The sequence below is a fragment of the Myxocyprinus asiaticus genome, chromosome 2 (genome assembly GCF_019703515.2).
Source record: "Myxocyprinus asiaticus isolate MX2 ecotype Aquarium Trade chromosome 2, UBuf_Myxa_2, whole genome shotgun sequence".
In the NCBI taxonomy this organism is placed as follows: Eukaryota; Metazoa; Chordata; class Actinopteri; order Cypriniformes; family Catostomidae; genus Myxocyprinus; species Myxocyprinus asiaticus.
This window is the reverse complement of record NC_059345.1, coordinates 28,265,551-28,286,381: the sequence shown is the minus strand read 5'-3', so window position 1 is coordinate 28,286,381 and position 20,831 is coordinate 28,265,551. Positions and strand designations below refer to the sequence as shown.

General features: G+C 39.0%; 1 protein-coding gene across 7 annotated transcripts in view; it reads right to left on the bottom strand.

The window, feature by feature from the left end:
* Positions 1-20,831, bottom strand: part of LOC127451997 (tubby protein homolog) — a 108,419-nt gene that overhangs the window by 67,302 nt on the left and 20,286 nt on the right. The window contains exon 2 of one of the 7 annotated variants that reach the window (XM_051717137.1): positions 14,254-14,342. The exons of 5 other annotated variants lie outside the window; for them this stretch is intronic. In XM_051717137.1, the coding sequence (XP_051573097.1) occupies positions 14,254-14,285 (32 nt within the window). In that variant the 5' untranslated portion in view covers positions 14,286-14,342. Of the gene's footprint in view, positions 1-273; positions 353-14,253; positions 14,343-20,831 lie in introns of those variants that run through there. One more of the 7 variants, XM_051717151.1, reaches the window with a different exon arrangement.

Sequence of the window (20,831 nt, the reverse complement as noted above, 5' to 3'; positions counted from 1 at the left end):
TATTATATTATATTTTATATCATATTATATTATATATCATATCTTTCGAAATATGCCCCTGCTGACATCTCATTATCATTGTCTTTAATTACTGGACTAAATACCAAATATAATCCTCTTTAAATGTCACTAAATCTGGGTTTTAACCTAAAGAATCCCAATTACTACACCACAGCAGCAATATTATAGGCTGCTTTATGATACCTCTAAGCAATGATTACGTGTGCTTTTATAGGTGCGTGTGTGGTGTGTTTGTGTGGGTTACACTCTCACCGACTGCTACTAATGAGATGACGTCTTTGCCATGTCTGGCTGCCTCATCTAACACTCGCACCGCCACACTGTAGCCCGCTCAACCATGGCAACAAGCGACTAATTGCTACCAAAAGAAAAAAAAGAAAAAATGAATGGTACATGAAAATGGCACACAGTGTCAGCCTTAATCATGTGAAGCCATCAGATCTGCTATTGTATATGTACTTACATCACATGCAGTGATGAGTTATGAAAGCAGTGCAGCATGCCTTATCACTACACTGCAGAGAGGCAACACGAGAACAGAGATAGTACAAGAAATGCAGAGCAAAATGAGTTTTGATATGAATGAGTCTTCAAAAATCATCTATGCACTATATAATCATATGGATCAAACAAAATGGATAATATAAATCAATCCAACAAGCCACTGCCTACGGAGATTAAAAAGACGCTGTACACTGACATCTTGTGGCAAAATATCTAATATGACCTCATGCATTTGGTTTTCAAAGTCAAAGACAGTGGGCCTCCCTTATGACATATCATAATGTAATTTTTTTTTCTATTACTTTCAGAACTGTTTAAATAATGTTTTATAATATAATATAATAGTAAAACTCAATACATACATACATACATACATACATACATTCATACATATATATATATCTGCAAAATAAACAAAATGAACATTATAATTTTTACTTATTGTAAAAATACATATAAAACAAAATAGGAGCTTGTGCTACTTTTCAGTCGTTACACACATGCAATTTCTGCATTCTGGTGATGAATTGTAAAATATAAAAAAATGATTAAATCCCCTACCTTAATATACAAATTAGACTTACAAATGACCAGGTTACATTAAATTGATAGTTTCCCCAAAAAGTTCAATTCATAATTTACTAACCCTCATGTTGTACCAAACCTTTCTTTCTTCCGTCAAACACAAGATATATAAATAAAAGTGAATGGGGACCAAGGATGTCAGACCAAGGCTGTCTATCGTGCTCCACAATAGAAAGAATGTCATAATAGTTTGAAACAACCTGATGCTGAGTAAATTATGACAGAATTTACATTTTTAGGTGAACTATCCCTTTAAATCACGCATTCATGACCATGTGTTTATGAGATCTTACCACAAGATGGAGAACTAGCCTCGTAAGATGAAAGTCTCAACACATTGTGAAATAAGGAAACATATCTGACACTATTTATCTTTTTATTCTGAAATACAGATGTATAGACTGTATATTACTACCACATACAATTTAATATTCAAATTTAAAATCCTAAGGCGAAAAACAAAAGACAGATCAGAAAAAAGGAATCCCCTCCACAACTTAAGCGAACTTAACTCCATTTACATACCTAATATCAGAACATCACGGCAGAGAGAAAACATGATAGTTTAGAGAAATTGTGTCATTTTATTTTATCAGCAAGCCTACTGACCCACTTGCATACTGCCTACAGCTTTACTCAATCAACATCCACTAATCACTCCTTCATGCCTTCACACAGTCAAACGTGCATGCAAGAAGCCTTCTTACTCCATATTGCACCTGTGTAGTTCCTTCATTTATATTCATGGGGATGCAAGCCGGTCTATAAGCTGCTCTCTCTGCACAGAATGTGCAAATAGGTTACATGAAAAACTGCCAACAACCCTCTCCATTTCCATGCAGTGTTTTTTTTTTTTTTTAAGGTGTTTGTCTAACTAAATAAAACCAGTGCATTCGACAAAGGTGAGCGGTATCTATTCATAGCTGTTAATGCACAACAAAAAAGATCATTCAAAATGTGCTGCATTATCTTAGGCTACATTATCGCACAGCTCTTTTAATGGGTGTCTACATATTCAACTAACAAAACAGAAAAAAAAAAGTGTGAATAAGAAAAGAAAATAATTGCTTAATATTACAGCACATGCTAAAAAGAGAACAAAAATGTAATAAAAAATAAAATAAATAAATAAATAAAAAACAGAAACATCCTGGGTTCACCAGTTTTGACCCTGATTAAAAAACACCAGCTTAACCAGCATGCAATTCCTGTGCTGGTTTATGCTGGTTAAGTGCTGGTTTGGTGCTGGTCTAGCTGGTGTACCAGCATAGTCATGTTGTTCACAAGCAAAATGTACAAAAGCTGGTGAAACTGGTCAACCAGTATGGTTTTTCGGGTAATGCTGATTAAAGGACATCTTGCTGGTTAAGCTAGTCAAAAAGCCTTGTTGGAACATTAGCACACCAGGATCCTGTGTTGTGGACCAACATTCAGAACACAACTGGAGACCAGCTATGCCAACCCAGCCTCATGACAAACCACAATAATAGTACGAGATGGCAAAATAGCAAGAAATTGTACGAGTTGGCTTGTACAAAAACGTATGACTATTACTCCCATTAAGAAAAATAAATGAACCAACAAACAAACAATTTTATTAAGATTTTTCCTAAGTTTAACCCCTATCCCAAACCCTAAACCTACCCATAAAGTCTAACCCCTTACCCAAACCCTAAACCTTACCATGATTTTAACAAAAAAATAAATTTTGTGTTCCATGGAAGAAATAACATCAGATGTAATGAGTTTTTAACATTTGTAATTTGATACCTATATTGTATTGATTTAAAATTCTGTTCGTTGATTGGTTGGTGTCTTTTGGAATAAAACCTTTCCATACGAGCCAAGTCATATGATATCTTTCGATTTTGCCATCTCGTACAAATTATTACGAGTTGTCATGAGACTATGTTGACTATGCTGTTGTTGTTTTTTTCAACAGGGTAACAAAGGGTCAGCACTAAACCAGCACTTTGTCTCCAAAGCTAAACTTATGTTAAAACCAAATAACCTTAAAACCTTCTGGGGTCGACGGACACGCCGGCGCGTCCTGCTGGATTTTTTCCGCATAACAGCGGAAACAACTTAAAATACTCCGTCATTTTTGTGCATACAGATAAATGTAAGACATCATTAGAAACCATAAAGGGTCTACTTTTATATGTGTACACTCACAATAACAACAAAACCTTGTGCTTTAGTAAAATAAAGAAAATAAACAGGGTGCGCTTTCAGCCGTTTCTTTCTCCTTAAGCATCTTTCTGAAACACTTCACAAAAATGAACTGAAACTCCGCGAATATTTATCACACAAACATGAAACATATGTCTAAAGAAAGCTTAAAATGTCTACTTTTAAATAAAACAATTCAAATTTAAAACAAATATTCTCCTGCAATGTAATCTGTATGAAACAAAGCGATGTACAGTTTCTCCTGGCTCAGCTAATTATCTCTAATGAGATCACACCCACCAGCAGAGCGCGATATTCATACGGTAATGTGTTGAGACGATCAATGCAAATGGTAAACGCCCCAACAGTGCCTTAAAAAGCATCAAGTTCATTCACTTTTCTGCACGTTTAGAAGATGGCACGCTACACAGGTGAGGAAGCACCTGGATAGTGACGAAGAGTTCACATTTTCCTCAGAAGAAGAGCAGAAATCCGACGATGAACATTTGAAGAGCGACTTGATCCAGCCGAGGATACAATTTCGGATGAGTAAGTCTTTACTTACATTAGTTGACATACTATTTTATATAAACATGTACACATTTTACTAGTTGGACTATTTCCAGACTTGCCAGCCATGATTCAGAGTACTGAGATTTGAAATATGTCCTGATAGGCAAGTTTTAGTTACATTTAAATGTTGTTTCGGCTAAAGCAGGTATTTAAATTGTATGCTGTATGATATAAATATGATATGTAATATGATATAAAAATAATATGAACGTTTAGATTATATTTGAACTAGTGTTTATGCTGCCTCATTATCATCAATGAAGCTTGTGCTTGCAAATATCTGTTCGGGTGTAAATGTGTAAAATGTGCAGTAAGTATGCCCATATTAGAAAATCAGCATATTAGAATGATTTCTGAAGGATCATGTGACACTGAAGACTGCAGTAATGATGCTGAAAATTCAGCTTTGATCACAGGAATATATTTCATTTGACAATATATTCAAATAGAAAAGTTATTTTAAATTGTAAAAATATTTCACAATATCACTGTTTTTGCTGTATTTTTTATCAAATAAATGCAGCCTTGGTGAGCAGAAGAGACTTCTTTTAAAAACATAAAAAAATCTTACAGATCTAAAACTTATAAAAGGTAGTGTAGGTCTAAAGTAAAGTCTTTATGTAAAGAAAATGCATAGTCAGATTACTTCTTTTAACTTAAACTTGATTTTGTGAATAAGCTACAAACAATACATTCAATCATTAAGTCTCCTCACATTCATTATCTCTCAGGGAAGGGGTCTTTGTCTCCTCAGGTGTGAATCATATCTATATTCATGATCATCCGCACCTCCTTGCATATGGCCTTTCTAACACTAAAAGTGTCTTACAAAAGTTAAATGACTAGTGATCAGGATGGTTTTCACATCATTTTATAGCAAAAACTCTAGGCTACAAGATCCAGTCCTCAAAAGTCTTGTGAACAAATGTTTAGTATGTGTTATATGGCCTTATTTCAGTGACTTAAAATTTTTGTTTTTTCAAAAACCACACATAAACTTTATTTTCTCAAAAATACAAATATGTACATACATGTTGCTCACATATTATTGTAGCCCCGTTTGTGCTGAATACAGTGTTATCAGACTTTAGCCATTAATATGTTTTTAAGCAACTGAAAAAAGCACAAATGTCAAGGCATGTCAAAACTTCTCCAGGGCCCAAAACACCATCAGACCACAGGGGGTTAAAGGTGCTGTAAGTGATTTTAGCCATTCTGGAAATTCCACAAGCTGAACTGTTGGATTAGCCACGCCCCCTTCTTCCAAAAGAGCAGAAACGGTTGTCAAAAACAACAGCAGCGAAATAGCGCCCTCAACTTACAACTGTAATGAACAAAATGGCATAAAAACAGCATTAAGCCTTAATAATTCGCTGCAACTACAATACTGTGAGAACACACAGGCATGTGCACAGGATTGACAGGCAGAAAGAGTTAGAGACCGGGGTCCGCGGACACATTTTTGTTTGCTGTTTACAGAGTCTAGTGCTGTCACAGAGACCAGTGAGATATCTCACGACACTTATTTCATTGATCTTTTAGGGAGTAGGAAACATTTTTGCCTAACTTTCCATGAAAAAAAAAATCATTTACAGCTATATATAATACTTTATAACTAATACAGTTATAAAGGCTTCTAACATTTATCTGGATTTTACACCAGCAAATATCTCAGCGAATATCTCAACAGCAGCCTATCATAAATAAATTATTAACACACTATTGCAACGTCAACCTCACCCATAAAACTGTCACAATCCATCTTACTATAAACCTCACTGCTGAGAGAGTGGATTCTAGTAATTACTGTGGTAGTCTAACTGCCCACAGCCATGCATCCTCCTGTCAACTCCTATCTCAACCATTATTGTTCACCATAGCAACAAGCCACATGGGTTCCTCACATGGGCCAGAGCTGGTGAGACCTAAGAGTGCAGTTCTCCTTTTAACCATTACAATTGGCAACTGTTTCTCATACCTCTCTTATTCATCATAAGGGCAGAGTTATGAAATGGCATTGCCACCTACACGGCTCATTTCAGGGTGCCTGGCAAGAAATGAAGAGCACACTGTCCACTGAAGGGGTTGTTACTGTGGAGGTTTTGCTGACAAAATACATCTAATCAGTGCCCAGGGAGGAGACACATATGGGCCAGGAAAAATGACCTTTGAAACACAAGCTTTAGCTATTAATTAGACCGACCCTTTGTATACCGTCAAGCTACATGGTCACTTGAATCCCAAATGTCAGAACCGCTTTGTGCTTTGACAAACAAACGGAGATGAGCACATGTTTTCTTTGTGTATTTTTAAAAGGTGAGGCAAATCGATCTTTGCAATGTAATATTCCTCGCTATGGTCTGTGTCATTGTTCTCTTGCATATGAATGCATTATCATGTTTCTGCAGGGACAGATTGGTGGACTTAAAGAGATAATGAGGAAAAGACGACAATCAGATAACCTTAACAACAAAGCATTTGGTGTCTATAAACAGCTACTAAAATTTCTCAAGAAATGTCATAATTACATTGAAGGTTATGAGATGTCACTTGCCACTCACATGAAGTCATCACACACCAGCAGACTTGAGGGGGAAGCAGATTCCCAGAGGCACTGAAACTGCAGTCTTAAACTGCCAGAGCTGCTATGTTTGCTGAAGTGCAGTTTAAACTAAATGGTGGTGGTGAATGCCAGATGACACAGAACATGAATGGCTCCATTGGAGATTATCGGTGACTAAGACCACTTTAAGCAACACCTGACTTCAAAGAGCTTGTCACATCATAACAAATTAACTGATGCTGCCTGTGGTGCAGAACAGAAACAGATAAACATCAATTTTAAATTAGGAAAAAGTTAATAATAGTATGTTTTTCCAAATAATGAGCATAATGATTGAACAAATAGTAATCTGTTACTTATAGGGTGTGTTGGACACAGAAATTAAGTTTCCTTACTGCCCAGTCAATTAGCTGCTTAACAGACAGTGTTTATGTTTGAAAGTATCTTTAAATCAAACTTCTGAATTGAATTAAAAGACACCACTATGTAGCATCGGATGATCAAGAACAAGTTTCACTGAGCTTTAGGTGGTTTTCATCCTGGGCAAGTTTACTGTGACCCGAAAAAGAGTGAGACTGTTCCCGGTGCCCCCGGCAGTGTTGGTCTGGTTTCAGTCTTTCTGATTCTGTCAAACCCTGGTGCTTTTACGTCATCAACTTGCGTCATCACAAACGCACACATGATGGAAAACACAGTGAGGGTCACTATATTAGTGGGGTTTTTTTTTTATTATTCATTTGGTGTCATTATACACACCAGAGTGAACGACACTTGTGACTCTGTGTGTCGCACACCATAATTCAGCAGATATGCATGTCTGGGAGAAAGCGACTATATCTGATGCTCACAAACGGTCTTTTTTGAGAAAACAGCTGGTTGCAAACAATATATTTGCATTGCTGCTTATGTTCCCCTGCCACTCATGGTGCACAGGGTGTGTGTGTGTGTGTGTGTGTGTGTGTGTGTGTGTGTGTGTGTTTTGTGGAACAGATTATGTCGTCATGCTTAAATCGGCAAAAACACAAGTGCAAGCTCCTTTATTTCCAGAACAAGTGCGAACCCGAGTAGCCTAACAGATAGGGTATGAACAGGTACTCCCACTGGAGTGCCAAACCTGCCGAAATGGAATGGTGGACAGTGGTCCTGATGACGGCAGTGCGCACCGGATATGTGACCCCGGGGAACAAGAAAACCACTCTTTTGTGAACTTTTGGGTACCGCAGCCTCTTGGACATGTGCGAAATTAAATGAAAAAGAAATAAAAGATTCTCCTCCCGGCCCTCCACCGGGGATGGAGTGGTCTGTTCACCAGCTCCAGAGCAGCGGGTCTCCTTGTCTCTGGGTTGTCCATCTCAGGGGCGCTTCGAAGCCTTTCTCGGGTTCTTGGCGGCCGGCCGTGAGACGGGTGGTGTCTGCTTCCTGCAGTGGGCTCCACGCCGGGGCCAGGCCATGGGGGCAGGCTACGGCAGAGCCGGTGCTATTGCTGCAGGAGGACCCCTTGGCGACGAGCAGATGGGGATAGTGTCGCCAAACAGGCCAACCTAGGAGATGGGCGTCAAGGAACCGTGCCTTGTCAGCCTCTCTCATCTCGACCAGGTTGAGCCAAAGGTGGTGTTCCTGGACTATCAGGGTGGACATCGCCCGCCCGAGAGACTGCGCCGTGACGTTCGTCTCCCGGAGAGCGAGGTCGGTTGCCGATTGCAGTTCCTGCATCAATCCCGGGTCAGAACTACCCTCGTGCAGTTCTTTCAGTGCCTTGGCTTGGTTTACCTGCAGGAGAGCCATGGCATGCAGGGTGGAGGCGGCTTGTCCAGCGGCGCTGTAGGCCTTAGCCGTCAGAGACGACATGAACCTACAGGCCCTGGACGGGAGCTTCGGGCGCACCAGGTGGTGGCCCAGCCTCCACGTCAGACTGAATGAGCCCGCTCTCCGATGCTGCGCTCGAGAGCTCATCGTCTTCCCGGGCCCCAAATAAGAGGTCGAACTTGCCCTGAGATGAGCCGGTGGTCTCATCCGAGAGCCCGACCAGGGCAAGTGAGTGTGCTGAGGAATGGGAGGTCTGTGGGGGGATACCTGGCGGAGGTGCTCCCATTGAGGTCCCCAAATCGCCCCTAGTGCTAACCGCCGTGGCCTCATAACCGTAGGAAGAAGGACAGAGGCGGGGAGCCGCTGGGGTGGCTTGCTTTCTTATGAAGGCAAGCCACGACCGCAACGTTGCCATGGTCATGTTCTCACAATGAGGACAAGACCCATCTTGACCTTAGAAATAACCAAGTAAATATTTAATGGCAATAGATAATGCTTATTTCTACAGGAAGTAGAATTATTAGTATGAGAAAATTAAAAAGGAAACCAGAAATTTATATATAAACTCACTTTCAACCACTCTAATGCTTTTGGTATGAGAAAATTTCATTACAAATAAAATGTATTATTATTATTACAGTATATATAAACTGACTTTCAACCACTCCATCACACTGCATTTTTATGATTTCATTCAACTACTGAATCACACACACAGTATTTTTTTGGTTACCACAGGCTACCTAGAAAGGATACTTCTTAAAAATCCCTCAATGGAGCAATCTCAGGAGACACAATATTATGTGAAAATTTGATTCAGACTTGCCTTGATGCCTTCCTGTCTCAGAAGACTACGTATTTGTTTGCACAGCTAAATCTTAAACCCTGACGAACAAAACGATTTTCAGCAAATAAGTCTTAGCTGTGAGACTGCAGCTAAAATGCTTACCTCAAATGCATATTGAATAGTACTTAAAATACAACACTATTTCTTGACGCTAATCATCAGGAAATGTGAATGAATCAACACATCAGAGATTTCAGAACAGTAACTTTCTCAAGAATAACCAAAAGGCTCTGTCGAGTTTTCCAGTCTCCATCATTTTCACAATCAGAGAGAAAGCTAAATAACACTGTAACAGCAAGGTCACCACCCACCCTTTACTGACTGCTACTGCTGGGGTTGAAATATATTGTTAAGCAGAATCATACGACTGTCATTGTGTTCTAACAAGATGACTGCATGCTCTTAGCCTGTGAGACATTTACTGTACCAGCACAAATGTGCTGTGACATACCAGAACAAACAACTTTAAATTTACTGATTTAAGCTAGACAGGTTTACCGTGCACGTTTTCGGCCACTATTTTGCCGTCTAAGACACATTTCAGGAATTGTAAAAGATTTCTCGTCATAGGGTAAAATTTGCAGTCTTTGATCACTTAGTGTGACATGTTCACTGATGGCCGATTAATTGCCTTTGAGATGAATCTGAGCCTCCATTCTGGCAGCGTCAGAAATTTTGCATGCCTTCTGACTGCTCTTACGATGACCAGATGAGATACCACACACAGACAACGATGTCAATCGGCATGATTGGGACCAAAGTCTTGTCTAGAATGTTTGTCATACAGTCTGACATAATGTCGCCCAATGTGCCAAATCTTTTACCCAAGATGTCACTGGGATCTTATCGTACAGTCTGACAAGCGACAATCATAAATCATGATTTTATGTATTGCACTGCTGCCACACAATTGGCTTATTAGATAATTGCATAAATAAGTAGGTGTACAGGTGTTCCTAATAAAGTGCTCAGTGAGTGTAGAAAACAGAGAATACCCTATATACACTGATCAGCCATTAAAACCACCTGCCTAATATTGTGTAGGTCCCCCTCATGCCACCAAAACGGCGCCAACCAGAATCTCAGAATAGCATTCTGAGATGCTTTTCTTCTCACCACAATTGTAAAGAGTGGTTATCTGAGTTACTGTAGACTTTGTCAGTTCGAACCAGTCTGGCCATTCTCTGTTGACCTCTCTCATCAACAAGGTGTTTCCGTCCGCAGAACTGCCACTCACTGGATGTTTTTTGTTTTTGGCATCATTAGTACATTCTAGAGACTGTTGTGTGTGAAAATCCCAGGAGATCAGCAGCTACAGAAATACTCAAACCAGCCCATCTGGCACCAGCAGTCATGCCATGGTCCAAATCACTGAGATCAAATTTTTTCCCTATTCTGATGGTTGATGGGTGAACATTAACTGAAGCTCCTGACCCGTATCTGCATGATTTTATGCACTGCACTACTGCCACATGATTGTCTGATTACATAATCACATGGATGATTGTTGGTGCCAGACGGGCTGGTTTGAGTATTTTTGTAACTGCTGATCTCCTGGGATTTCACACATAACAGTCTCTAGAATTTACTCAAAATGGTGCCAAAAACAAAAAAACATCCAGTGAGGGGCAGTTCTCCAGATGGAAATGCCTTGTTCATGAGAGAAGTCAACAGAGAATGGCCAGACTGGTTCAAACTGACAAAGTCTACGGTATCTCAGATAACCGCTCTGTACAATTGTGGTGAGAAGAATAGCATCTCATAATGCAATTCTGAGATGCAGGTTGGCGCTGTTTTGGCGGCACGAGGGGGACCTACACAATATAAGGCAGGTGGTTTTATTGTTGTGGCTGATCAGTTTTAAGTATAAATGATGAAGAAATTACATTCTACTTGTATGCATTTGCAGGAAACATAGTCTGGGGTGATGTGATTGAACAGAAAATAAATATGTAAATAAATAACACCAAGTTTCCTTTGTTCACCTACGGCACAGGCCAACAGCGAGCGAGCGAGAGAGAGAGAGAGAGAGAGAGAGAGAGTGTAAAAGAAAGAGTTCTAAAACTCAATATAGGCTTACATTTGCTCAGTCCTCCAAAACCCTTGAGACTTCAGGCTGTCAATTGCTTCTGACTGCCAACTGGCACCTGACTGAGAGCTGAAATCAAGCTTTTCAAATATGAGCAGACACAATTGATTTATCAAGCAACAAATCAATTTAGGACACGGAACAAAAGAGTAACAACACTTGGTGAAATGAATAAATGAGATTGTAATTTATACTGCCAGTTGTTTCCGAGGCTGGACCTCTGGGTTTTTGTCTCCTTTTCCTGCTTTGGAATTCATAGACAGGATTTCTTCAGATTTACTCTTGAGAACGAATGAGCGATACACAAAATTTTTCTAGCATGTGTCAAAAAGGTTGCCACTTCTCAAGCAATTTCTTAATCCAATGATTAAAACTGACTTGAAAAACAAGTTAATGAATGTTAAAATAAGAAAAAAAGAATGAGAAGCTAACTAACTGGTAAATAGCTATCCTTCACTGTTAAGACTCCCTCTGCATGTCTGTCAAAAGGAAACCATGTAATTGTGCATAATATTACAGCACATTTTTATTAAATAGAGTTAAATACTGATAATAATCTAATAGTATCATGAATATGTTACATTTACACTAAGTGTAAATAGCAACAAAAAAGCATCTTTTTTGGACTAAGTGCAAGTAGTGTTCGATGCTGTGGCAGATACTTTTTGCACCCCTATTTAAATACTAACATTGAGTAATTTTATTGTTTTGTCCCACAGTCACCCTACCCCTAACCTTCTCTAACAAAAATGAAACATGGCTTTACTACAGTAACCATAATATTACCATTGTATTTTGCAGTAAAATCATAGTAACCACAAAATGATCTTGAGATCCCTGCCTTCGGATTTGTGCTCCAGCAAGCTGTGTTTTTACGCAAGAACGTGTTCTCATCTTGTGTTGTCTGCTCTTGGTAAGTGCAGTTTGTTCACTGTCTGTACAAGCTGTGCATTGCATACAGCGAGTTTAGCTTACTGCCCCCTGGAGAAAACAGGTGGTATTCCAAGCTTGAACTGCTCAGATGGAAGGAATATTCCTTATTATGGTCCAGGGACATGATTAATTACGTTACACATTATTTTTTGTACAATTAATCGCACCAAATTAACATGTTCAATCGACAGCCCTAGTTACTGTGTTAACACCATATTACTATAGTAACACAATGGTTAATTACATCAAAACTATGCTTTCCGCTAAAAACGTGGTTAGAATATTACTACAAAAGCAGCTATACAATCTACACACGACCAATGCCGAGCCACGGGAGAAAGCCATCACCCCTCTCTCCCCAGACGTGGAAGGGAACTCGTGCAATCAACAAATCCCGCCTCTTACCTGGATCAAACCCTTCTTTCAGCTCCTCGACCTTCACCATGACCAAATCACTGCCAGGAAATCAACCCTTATATTAATTTATAATATTATTATAAGTAGTATTAAAGGAAATATTAAGAATGGAGACAGGAAACACGATGGGAAAAATAGTGGGGCAAAAGGCAGATTTTAACTCGGGTCGCGCACAGTGGTGGAAAGTGTACTTATTTTTTTTTACTTAAGTAAAAGTGCTGCTACTGAAGAAATAATTAACTTGAGTACAAGTAGAAGTACTGAGAAATATTATGACTCAAGTAAGAGTAAATAAGCAGTTTGCCGAAAAACCCCTCAAGTAATTATGTTACTTTATGAAAATTATATTATATATAGTATATACGCTTCCATTTTTAAAACACAAAGACATTTTTGTTCTTGAAAGAAATTGATGCTTCCTTTCACCAAGGATGCATTAAACTGATCAAAAATACTGCCAAAATCATTAATTGCTAATTGTTATTACGGTTTGAAATAATTGTTTTAAGTGGTATTTATTCAATTTTTTCTTTACCTGTGATGGCAAACATACTGTGTCACCTATTCCTTACAAAAGCATTCTAAAGTCCTAATTTGGTACTCAAGAAAATGTTCTTATTATTAGAACAATTGAAAATGGTTGCGCTACCATGTGGAAATCACAATACAGTGGGGTTTTTTCCACATTTGCTGAGGTATTGAGTTCTTACAAGTTGCTTTACACTTGCAAGTACAATTTTGGTTTTAAAAATAGGCAAAAAGAAACACATTTCTCCTTAAATTCTATTTTCTCCTAAAGTCTTTTGTTTTAGAGAGATGAAGGCTATTCCATGCATTACTGTTTTGAAAAAAGAATCTCTAACCAGGACAGAGAAGGAAGTGGATGGCCAGATGCACAACAAAAAGACAAGTAAATCACAGTCTCTAGTTTGAGAAACAGACTTCTCACAGGTCCTAAACTAGCAGCTTCTAAATGCCAAAGACCTACAGTGCTGCAAGAGGATTCTTGGACAAACAGAACATTTTAAGAATACAACATTTATTTAAATAGAAATAGCCATTTGTAACATTCTAAATGTCTCTAAATCATCTCTAAATTAAATAATGTGCATTGTGACTGAAACACATCCCAATTTCAGGTTTATTCTCATTCACGTATGTCCAAGTATTTTGGCTATTACGTTAACATACTGTACAAAACTAATATAATGCAATATCATAGAGGAGGAAATATACCCCTGGGGGTACGTGAGGTGACAATGGGGGTACGTGAATAACATTTTGAGATTTACTGTTCTTTCACACAAGTATCTTTTTTCGCCAGCCCAGCACACTTTTAGGTGACGTAGCTTAGTGATAGCAAGTAAAATTAATACTTCACTGTTTTACCAGACTTGCACATGTCAGTCGTCCACGATTTTAGTTTAGTTTTTCGGGGGGGGGGGGTTGGGTTTTTTTGCAGTTTAAAACTGAATTTGTTTTTAAGGTTAGATGCATAGGGAGTTTTGATTCTGATGGTATAAGTTCATAAGCTTTGATGACAGGTGTCAGACATCCGGTGCCGCCAAATAATTTTCCACATTCACATGCAGTAATTTTCACTCACATCTGTTCGCATGCTAGAAACCTGTTTTTACATTGCTGCATAATGTTCTTCTGCAAATGAGCTCAACCTTGCTAACAGTGTCAAATGTGACATAAAAAAGTACCTTGAGCTGACCGCACAATTGCACAGATACTTACCCGCAAAGCTCGAAGTCGGCCGGCAATGCCATAGCTGCAATGATGCGCAATTCCAGGAACAGAACCAATATTGATATTGCAGCAATTATCTAGATATGGAATGAGATTATCAAGCAAACTGTTATCAACTCCTACATACCAACTGAATACAATAAGGCAAAAATAAACATTTCACACAGTGAGAGAAGTGGTTGTTATGTATATGTATTATTGTATTACAGCTGTAATAATAAAGTCTTAATTAACATTATGGTTATTTAACATATTGAGATATTATTAAGTAAACTGAGCATTTGGTTACATTGTTTTGTGACAATGTAACCAATGACAATTATCTCATACCTTCGTTATATAACATCCATCCCTTGCGCACTTTTGGCCACTAGCGGGTGAGGCTTTTCAGACAGATAAACAGCAGCACAGGGCAGGGAAGTACAGTCCAGCACTGTGAGCATGAGTGTTACAGTTTAGGACAGTTTATTTTGAACAAGAGGGGCGAACGGTTACGGAATTTAACGTGGGAGTACAATACCGAACTGATGCGGATTGATAGAAGTGGACAGCCCATCTGTGTGCGCGATGGTGTGAGAAACCGGATGGCGGGGAAAAAAATAATGTTCAGTGAAAAGTCAAAAGAAGATCGCAATGTATGTAATTGTAACTATATCAGATATTATTAATAAAACACAGGAACTCATTGTGTGGGCAGTTTTTGCCTCCATATTTTTAATTTCTGGGATATTTTTTGTTAATTTCTGTGGCATTTTTGCCCCGAGTCCCCATTAATTTCCGACACTATTGGCATTGTATTTAAAAGTTTATTTTAGACATATAGTAGCAAGTAAACAAATATCCCCACATAAGGGGCCTGGGTAGCTCAGCGAGTATTGATGCTGACTACCACCCCTGGAGTCATGAGTTTGAATCCAGGGTGTGCTGAGTGACTTCAGCAAGGTCTCCTAAGCAACCAAATTGGCCCGGTTGCTAGGGAGGGTAGAGTCACATGGGGTAACCTCCCCGTAGTCACGATTAGTGGTTCTCGCACTCAATGGGGCACGTGGTAAGTTGTAGTTGGATCGCGGAGAGTAGCATGAGGCTCCATATGCTGGGAGTCTCCGCGGTGTCATGCACAACGAGCCACGTGATAAGATGCGCGGATGCGCACAGCGTGTTTTAGCTTATAAACAGATTTAGTGCTTATAACTTTCTTCTTCCCAAAAATTCAGAAATATTATGTATGTATTTTTTGTACTTTGTAATTGTGGTGAAAAATAATTTTAGCGAAGATGAATACTTCATTTTTAATCAACTCAAGTAAAAGTACTATTATTTATTTATACATAAAAAAGTAGAACATTTTGAAAAAATTTACTCAAGTACTGTAACAAGAGTAGTTGTAATTCATTACTTTCCACCTCTGATTGCGCACACAAAAAAAGCACTTCCACACCTTCGTTACACCCCACACCACTGCAGTGACACTAATAGAGTAGTTTATCGTAAATGTCTGTGTTTCCACCAGACTTTTAAAGTGCAAATAGTGTGGGAGGTGATATTTACACCCGGTGTCACAGCTCTGGTGAGTTTGTCGGTTTGTTTTGTATGTTTTGTCATTTTTTCTCCCTCATGTCTCGCAGACGCAGCCAGCACGCATGATCGGCATTTCCATTGGGAACACTGATTGTTCACGGGGAAACGCTGATCATGCCAATGATCACACGGTTTCCACCTTGGTTGATTCCGGAGCTGAAGTGAACTTTATGGTTTTCTAATTGGCTTTTATGTGGCGACTTCCTATGAACCAGTTGGAAAGACCCATCACCGCCCACACCCTAAGTGGCACGCCGCTGTTCGTCATCATTCAATCCACAGAGCCAGTCACCTTCGTTTCTGGAAATCATACGAAGCAGTTGTCTTTCTACCTTATCAATCTCCATTGACACTGGTAGTGTTGGGACATCCTTGGTTGGTAACACACAACCCACACATAGATTGGTCAACCAACACTGTTCTTGTATGGAGTCCTTATTGTTTGTCTTAACTCTGTTGTTTCCCCTGTCCAGTCTTATGTTTCATTGCAGGATGAACCGGCGGACTTATCCGGAGTACCGTTGACATACCATGACTTGAGGGCGGTGCTGGTCCCACACCGCGACCCTTCCTCCTTATCGCCAGTACGACTGTGCGATTGAACTGCTTTCTGGCACTTCGCCGCCTCGGGGATGGCTGTATTCACTTTCGGCTCCTGAGAGGGAGGCCATGAACAGGTATATGAATGATTATCTGGCAGCCGGTCTCATTCGCCCTTCCTCCACTGCAGAGGTTTCTGGGGTTCGCTCATTTTTGTCTGAGGTCTATATAAGAACTACAGTCAGCTTGGCCCAACTCTGACGGACCTCACCTCCACACGCACTGATTTTTGTTGGTCCTCGCGAGCTGAGGCTGCATTTTCTAAATTAAAGGAGCGGTTTTCTACCGCACCCATCCTCGTTACTCCTGATCCTGCAAGTCAGTTTGTGGTGGAGGTGGATGTGTCTGAGGTTGGTGTCGGAGCAGTCTTGTCACAGTGCTCCCCCTTGGATGGAAAGATGTATCCGTGTGCTTTTTTTCCACACCGCTTATCAACAGCTGAACGGAATTACAACATTGGAAACCGAGAATTATTGGCTTTCCGGTTGGCCTTGGGCGAGTGGCGTCATTGGTTAGAGGGTTCGGGGGTACCTTTCGTAGTCTGGACAGATCATAAGAACCTAGAGTATATTTGTAGTGTCAAACGCCTCAAATATTGCTGGGCACTATTTTTCACACGTTTCAACTTTGTGCTGTCTTATCACCCGGGCTCTAAAAACATCAAGCCCAACTGTTTTGAGGTCGAGACCTCCACCACCCCACTGGATACCATTCTATCCACCACTCACGTAGTGAGTATGATATCCTGGGAGGTGGAGGCTAAAGTCAGTGCGGCACTACGAAACACTGTGCCCCCACCACGTGCCCAGCGGGCCGGTCATTTGTTCCGTGATCTGCCTGGACACACGTCATCTTGAACATAATGAGTGCAGTGGGTAGAGCTTTAGACTATTGAAACAGAGCTATCCTAAAGTTAACGCTAACAATAATAATTATACTATTCTTTAATGCAGCCTACAGTGTGAATGGTGACTCTGATTAAAAGCATCCATGACATGCTAAGAAGAAAACATGTACTAGACCAATGTTGCTATATTATACTCAACAGGCTTTTATGTGATTTGGGTTACATGTAAAAAATGACATGGTGTGGTTTTAAAAAGCTTGTCATTAGGTGATAAAGGGGTGATATATTTAGGTAATCACTATTATTGCTTAAACTTAAGAAATTAAGCAAACCACTAAAGCCCAAAGTATACTTTTTATTTTTTTTGCTTTCACAGAGAAGTGCAAGAAGATAATGTAGAGTAGGCATATGCTAGCTTACAGGTAAAAACTGAAGCATTCTTTGGGCTTAACCTTTATTAAACTTTAGCACCTTACCCGTCAACCCACACCAAACATTTTTATTTTTATTATTTGATACCTCCAATCATGTGGCTTGTTGAGGAGAGATGTGCTATTACTAAGTGATCAGACTTAACATTTTCATCTAACAGATGATAAAACGGTAGGAAAACCCCACAGACTTACAATGAAGGAAGGACCTGAGCCAAATCTGGAACGAAAATATCATAGAGACTTAGGGGTTAGGCTCTTTTGACTTGGACTAGTAAGCAACCACACAGAACAACCTAACAATCACCTAGCGACACACAGCAACCATCCTGAACACCTTGGCAACTGTATACCAACATGCTAGCATTCAAAACACCTTAGCACCACATAGCAACACCCTTACAACCACACATAGTGGCTACTTTTGCTCGAGCAAGCACCAATTACAATTTATTCATTCATTTAGCGTAACACTTTAACTACAAATTGAATATTATTTGAAAGTTAAGGTTTGTATTATACCATGTCAAAATATAAATCTATAACTGGGTCATGCGGTATGAAAATGATTAACTACATTTTGATGTTAAGCTGAAGAATTTATCCTCATAGAGTGGTTGAAAGCAACACATGCAACAAAGGGAAAACCTAATTTAACTGATTAAAGTTAAAAATTTCTGTATTTGTTCTCGTTAAACAGCAATTTAATCCTCTGGCTTCCCCATAATAAAACAATGCACAAATTAAAGGGATACTTCCCCCAAAATGGAAATTCTCATCATTTACTCACCCTCATGCCATCCCAGATGTGTATGACTTTCTTTCTTTTGCTGAACACAAATGAAGATTTTTAGAAGAATGTCTCAGCTCTGTAGGTCCATACAATGCAAGTGAATCAGGCCTTTGAAGCTCCAAAAATAAGATAAAGCATAAAAGTAATCCATACGACTTCAGTGATTTAATCAATGTCTTCTGAAGCGATATTATAGTTGGTGAGAACAGACCAAAATATAACTCCTCTTTCACTGTGGATCTTGCCATTGCAGTCTTTAGGCACGATCATGATTTCAAAAAGGATAACACTACCAAGTGCTTGACACATGCACGGAGCACTAGAAGGCACTACAGAAAGTGTCAAAGGAGACTGCTATCAAGAAGTAAAGTGAAAAAGGAGTTATATTTTGGATTGTTCTCACCCATAAACAACTGGATTGCTTCAGAAGACATTGATTAAACCACTGGAGTCTAATGGATTATGTTTATGCTGCCTTTATGTGCTTTTTGGAGCTTTCAAAGGCCTGATCACCATTTGCATTGTATGAACCTACAGGGCTGAGATGTTCTTCTAAAAATCTTTGTTTGTGTTCTGCAGAAGAAATAAAGTCATACACATCTTCATACACAGGGTGAGTAAATGATAAGAGAATTTGCATTTTTGGGTGAACTATCCCTTTAAAAGTACAGTAAAACAAAGGACAAAGAGAAAGAGAGCAGAACACAATTCAGAATAAATGAGCTTAAGTGATTTTAGATGTTTTGCTAACTTCCGGTGCTAAACAAAATATAAAGCATTATATACTGCTAAAGTATGTGTAATTTATGCTTTTTTCAAAGGTAAAATTTGTCTTTAAACTGTTGTGCCAGATGTGAAGGGGTTGGGAATTTATGCATCCATCGGGTGTTTTGATAAAAAGACTTCCACATAGGATGCACCTCTCCATCCTCACTCCACTGAAAGCTTTCTCTCTCCTCAATCCTCGCCTCCTCAAAGTGTATTTAGAGAATTTATATGCCCTTCTTGATGGAGGATTTCTATTGATTTCTGGGTCATGGGCTGGAGGATGGAGGAGTGAAGAAATGAGAAAGCATCAATTAGAGCAGATAACGTCTCTGATTGGCTAGTTTTGTATTTGGTTAAATAAGCATGGACCACCCCGCTAAAAAATTTTATTTCACTGAGGTGTGATTTTTTTAGGATAACCATTTCAGTGATATATCAGTTATGCCTGTTTCACATTGGACACCTAAGCAATGTGTATACAAAGCTACAGCATAACTACAGCAGCAGATGTGCTATGGTCCTTCACACTGGAAGTGTTTTTACTACAGCCACAGCTCTATAGAAAATAAAATTATTTCTATGTATCTACGTTGAGTATTTCCTTCATTAACAACCTTAACTAATAAAATGGTTATCAGGAGTTGGACATTGATAAGTATTACAAACTTGATCTTCACTAAATCTCATTTACATAATGTTGGTGTAACCTAATGAAGTCTTGTAGAATTATTTTATTTTATGGCAGCCAACACAATAAGCTCTGCTTCTTACAAACTTTTTTCAGCACCACTGCTGAAATTTCACATGGTTGGTTAATGTTCTTGACGCAACATAACACTTGCTAGGCCCAGTCAGCTGCACATTTTCTACACTGCACACAGTTGAATGAGGCTGGTATGAAATAAAAAATTAAAGGAACCCCACTGCATACACAAACAAATGCACACACAAATTCACAGTGACATCACTGTATAATAGTCCATAAAAGGCATTTTGTGAATGTGTGTGCATGACGGAGAAGCAGATACTCGACAAGGTAGACCTACCTACCTCTCCTAGAGTAGTCTTTTACTAAGATAAGTTCTTTGGCAAATGCAGTAGGAATATAACATAAGTACCAAAATTGAGTTAAACAAAATGAACATTTCTGAATGTCCATGGAGAAGTGATGGTTCCAAGCCAATCTAAATGGCTACTAATTTGGCAACGGATTAACATAGTTGCGCAGCCTATTCTGTACACTGCCATAATGTATGCACATTTAACAATAATTCCTCAGGTTGGGCGTGTAATTAAACAGATAGCACCACAGTGTATGGAACAACTGACGTCTGTAGGTTGCCACCTCATGTGATCAGGATATTAATACAAATATTTAAATTCTTTGTTTGTGTACAAAATGTTTTATAAATGTGCTTGAACCATTTTTGAGAAATCAATATTTCGTTTGTTTAAGCCTATATCTTGGAATATACTGTAGTATTAAATTAAAAAACTGTGCATCTGCTTAAGCTATATAATTAAAATAATATCAATTTGTTTTTGTGTA